At 33.6% G+C, this 5,000-nt stretch overlaps 1 protein-coding gene across 3 annotated transcripts in view; it reads left to right on the top strand.

Annotated features, from left to right (window-relative positions):
* Nucleotides 1-1,487: 1,487 nt before the first annotated feature.
* Nucleotides 1,488-5,000, top strand: part of LOC122260594 (uncharacterized) — a 9,171-nt gene continuing 5,658 nt past the window's right edge. The window contains exons 1-2 of one of the 3 annotated variants that reach the window (XM_043027951.2): nt 1,488-1,567; nt 3,768-3,871. In XM_043027951.2, the coding sequence (XP_042883885.2) occupies nt 3,784-3,871 (88 nt within the window). In that variant the 5' untranslated portion in view covers nt 1,488-1,567; nt 3,768-3,783. Of the gene's footprint in view, nt 1,568-3,764; nt 3,872-5,000 lie in introns of all 3 variants that reach the window. The other 2 variants (XM_086533176.1, XM_086533177.1) reach the window with 2 other exon arrangements.

Here is a 5,000-nt window from a genome sequence, read left to right as displayed (position 1 = left end):
GAGAGAAAGAGAGAACGACAGTGAGAGCAAGAAAGAGAGAGAGAGAGAGAGAGAGAAAGCGACAGCGACAGCGAGAGCAAGAGAGAGAGAACGACAGCGAGAGCAAGAGAGAGAGAGAGAGAGAGAGCGACAGCGAGAGCAAGAGAGAGAGAGAGAGAGAGAGCGACAGCGAGAGAAAGAGAGAGCGCGACAGCAAGGGCAAGAGAGAGAGAGAGAGAGAGAGCAAGAGAGAGAGAGAGAGAGCGACAGCGAGAGAAAGAGAGAGCGCGACAGCAAGGGCAAGAGAGAGAGAGAGAGAGAGAGAGAGGAAGAAAGAGAGAGAGATAAAGAGAGAGAGAGAGATTTGTCTCGACTTGCTCGCCGAATTCTTCATCCTCTAGTATTCTAACCTTTGACCTTTTGCTATTGGCTTTTTCTTCCTGTTTAATTAAGTAGCGAGTATCTTTAGTTCATTTGCATCTTAAATGGATATGTATATATATATATATATATATATATATATATATATATATACATATATATGTATATATATATATGTATATATATATATATATATATATATATATATATATATATATATATATAACATGTACAAATGGAATGCTTATAACAACTACAAACAACTGGTATTAAGGAGTATATTAGTATGATTGTAATACGTTTGCGTGGAATATTGTCTATATATAGGAATTATTTATAGTTAGCAAGAGACTGAATAAATTAAAACTAATATATTCTTAAAGCTACAGAAAAAAAATAGTAAAAATTGGCTATTTTCTACGCACAGAATAGTATAATAGTTGAGTAAAATGTATAATCTTATAGACAGCAATGTTATTTTTTATTTTATTTTTCATCTGTTAAGAATTATGATATGTGTATGATATGTATATGATATGAGTAAATACTTGGACTGCCTGACATAGAAAAATGCATATATGAAAATTTTATTTGATGTTTAGCATAAACACTTCAAACAGATCAAGTTAAGAAAACAGTAAAACTATAATTGCTAAAGTAACCTTGTAAACTAGTCTACTGAAGAGAAAAGAATTTCATATCAACAGTAAAATAGATATTATAAAAATCTTATTAAAGAGATTGAGAATTAACTTAAAGAATCATCAGCATTCATTCAGTTAAAAAATGGAACTGAAAACAACTAAACCCAAAGTTATATGTTCACAAGGACAAGCACATGCAAATGCGATCAGGAAAAGAATAACAGCAACTGACCACAAGAGAACATAATACTTTTGATAACAAAAAGATATCTAAATCATCCACATCTTCAGATACATAGCAGAAGATACCGCACAATAATTAATTTAAACATGTCAAAAAAAAAAAGAAAAAAAAAAGAGACACACTACAAACGAACACGAAAAAAGACACATTCATAGACCAAAATATGTGAACAATTAAATGAACGAATCATTTAGGAATAGATAATAGGTTACAGGTCGAACTCTCGATACCGGATGTTGGACTGTTACAGGCCAGAGTCCAACGTTCTCGTTAGTGTGTGAACATCCGTGTTACCAGCTGCTTTACCCTCAATCAGTGAGTGTTAAAAGTGTGTCTTTGAGTGTAGTTATAGGCATAGGTATAAGTATGGGTATAGGTGTTGTTATAGTTATAGTTATAGTTATGAATATAAATTGATAGCCTTTGCTTAATATGGGTATGGGTATAGGTGTTGTTATAGTTATAGTTATGAATATAAATTGATAGCCTTTGCTTAAGGGTATGGGTATAGTTCTTGTTATAGTTATAGTTATGAATATTAATTGATTGCTTTTACTTAAGAGGTGGTCTGGACATTACTCCACGCAAATGCCCCTTCTCGTGTAGCTTAAGAGTAAAAAAACGGTATTAAAAACAGGATTACTTCTTGGTAAGACTTAGCTAAAAGTATACCTATCTGGTCGTTACATATATTGCATTAGACACTGAATGATCAATTGATAAAGCAAAGGCCCCTGGTGTTACATCCTGACACTAAACAAAGACAGAAGAACGCAGCTAAATGACCATATGCAGTATATCCTTCACGCGGGTGTGGTATGCTGTATTGACTAACACTGTTATATGAATATAGTATATCCTACATAAATGTGATGATGTGATGATATATGGTGTTTCTTTTACATATGTTGTCGGTGTACCATGGTGTATCTTATGGTATAAATGGTTTTATTTATATCCTTTTTTGAGAGCTTGTGGAAAAATGCGTTATATTAAGCCATCTCGTGTCATCATTTAAAACCATTATTATATTTTGACATCTGAAACTTAAACTTATGTCACATCTATTTAGTGATGCTACTACTTTTGACGATGATAATGATGATGGTAATAATGATAATGATAATGATAATAATGATGATAGTAATAATGATAATAATTATTATGGTAATGATGATAACAGTAATGATACTAATAGTAACGATGATAATAGTAATAATAATAGTAGTAGTAATTATAACAATGATGATGATAATTACAATAAGAACAATAGCGATAATAATAATGATATATTAATAATATTTGATTACGATAATGATAACAGTAATCTTGATAAAAATAATGATAATAGCAACAGTAATAATAATGTCAATAATAATAATAGTTATGTTAATATTATTGATAATTACGATCCTCCTACTACTCCTAACAACAAAAAACAACCATAATTACAATCAAAAGTAAATATACTTTTTTTTAGTATAGAAGATATTAAAGTAACTGAAGAGTGACATAACTCGCCATGTGGTAACGTTACTAGCCAGAGTTGCACCGCATCTTCGAACGAGTACATGCGGTCTGATGTGATAAGCCTTGCACTCCTCGGTGTGTGGGGGTGGGGGGGGGTGGAAGGGTGGGGGGTTGTGTGGGGGGAGGGGGAGGGGTTGCGTGTGGGAGATGGGGGTTTGTGTGTGGGAGGTGTAGAGGGAGGTGGGGTTGTGTGGGGGGTGGGGTGGGGGTGTTGTGTGTGTGTGTGGGGGGGGGGGGTTAGGTGTTGTGTGTATGTGGGAGGGTGTTGTGTGTGTGTGGGGAAAGGGGGTTGTGTGTGTGTATGTATTTGTGTCCACGTATTCCTGACATATGTACACAATGTGACTTTGATACTTAGAAACGTCAATTACAGAGGTTCAATATTGTTAACACGTAATGAGCTTTCCTTCTAGAAGTTTTCTTGTATCTCCTGGCGTCTTAAGGTTGAAAATATATATGTCTATGGACCATTGAAACTGTATGTTTTTAACTCTGTTGAAATTAATTCCTCTAGATGGATGCATTTTCTAATATGGATTTTAGTCAATCGAAGTCTGTACGTGTGTATGTATGTATGTGTGTGTGTGTGTGTGTGTGTGTGTGTGTGTGTGTGTGTGAGTGCATTATGTTACGTCATTCTGGACAGTTCAGAAGAATGTACTTTATAAATGTCAAGAGACGAAGCAGATTATTTTACTGCAATTTTTTTTTTCTCTTTGCATAGGCTTTAATGTTTTTTTTAGTGATATTTCATATAAATATTGTTATAGCCTCGCCTCTCTCCTCTCTCTCTCTCTCTTTCTCCCTCCCTCCCCCCCCCCCCCCATTGCCCTCTCCCACTCCCTCTCCCTTTCCCACTCTTTCTCTCTTTCCCCCTCAAAAAAAAAAAAAAAAAAAAAAAAAAAACACGAAACATTAACAAATACTTCACTTTTTTTCTAATATTTTCTTTAACATTATATATATTTTTTTTCTTTCACTCAAAGCAGACAAGACCCAGTCACCATGACGTGGAATACCATGAACTACTTGTTCCTTACGATGTTTTACTTCGTCACGCTGACCAACAGGGAAACCTTCTGCCAAAACCAAGGTAAAGAAAATATGAAAATTATAGTTTTATTAACGTGATTATTGATGTATATATTTCGAAAGGAAATAGATTAATGAGTGATTTATTTGTTTTTGTTTTGTTTTTCTTCGTGTGGTATTTGATTTGCTGTTTTGATGGGTTTGGATTGTATTGTTTTCGTATTTTGAAGTGAGGTATTCCGTGTGTTGGGGTTGGTAACACTGCTGGTTTGTTTTGCTTTGTTTTGGAATTTCGAGAGAATTTGGATGAAGTTTGGCGATTATTTAAATATTAGATAAAGAATAGGAACAAAGGAGAATTTACTTTTCAAATGTGTATTTTCGAAGTTTGGTTATGATATTCATATAGATTTTTTTTATGTTTGTACATCAACAAAAATGAATGATTAGATTAAAAAGGAAGACACAAACGGAAATTTATAATGCATATACAGTAAGAAATACATTTTAAGTTATATCAATCAATATTCTTACAATTAGATTTATATAGATAAATATAGATACTCAATGGCAGATCCAGGATTTTTTCGAAAAGGGGGGTGGGGGGCATGAACCAAAAGTTGACTACTCTGTTAAAAGTTTTAGTTCTGTTGGCATTCTAGAGGCATCTTTAAGGCATTTTTTGTGTTCTTACGTTGATCAATGACGTAAATATATTGAACAGTATACATCAAATTCAGGTTTTCACTAAGCTAAGATATCTCAGTATTTGTTACGTATTGTTTATGTAGAAGAAAAATCTATTTTGCATAACTAGTTTTGGCTGTTGAAACAAACCTAAGATTTCACGTCTTTCACTAATATTTACAAACTAACATAACATCTAATATTACCAATAGCAAGATATAAATATAACCATATCTGACAGGGAATCTAGAAGGTTCTAACTGTTTCATAAATGACTTAGAAACCTGAAATATAAGGGAGAGAATATAGACTAGCTTTTAGTGAGAGTGATTGACTGTCATTTGTTATTCATTGTGCGAAATCGTGTCTCGATATTACATACAAGTTCGGTTGTATTGATAGGAGTTGCAAGTGTGGAATTTGTATTTGAATTTAGATGATTAGTGGAGTAGAGTGTTTATGCTAAATACATCGGTGCCTTGGTTGAAACTTTGCAGGGAATT

This window comes from Penaeus japonicus, unplaced genomic scaffold, assembly GCF_977035675.1.
Source record: "Penaeus japonicus unplaced genomic scaffold, GWHDUDI00000001_assembly GWHDUDI00000038, whole genome shotgun sequence".
Lineage (NCBI taxonomy): Eukaryota > Metazoa > Arthropoda > Malacostraca > Decapoda > Penaeidae > Penaeus > Penaeus japonicus.
The sequence above is the reverse complement of the archived record's forward strand: the minus strand, read 5'-3'. Positions and strand labels throughout refer to the sequence as shown.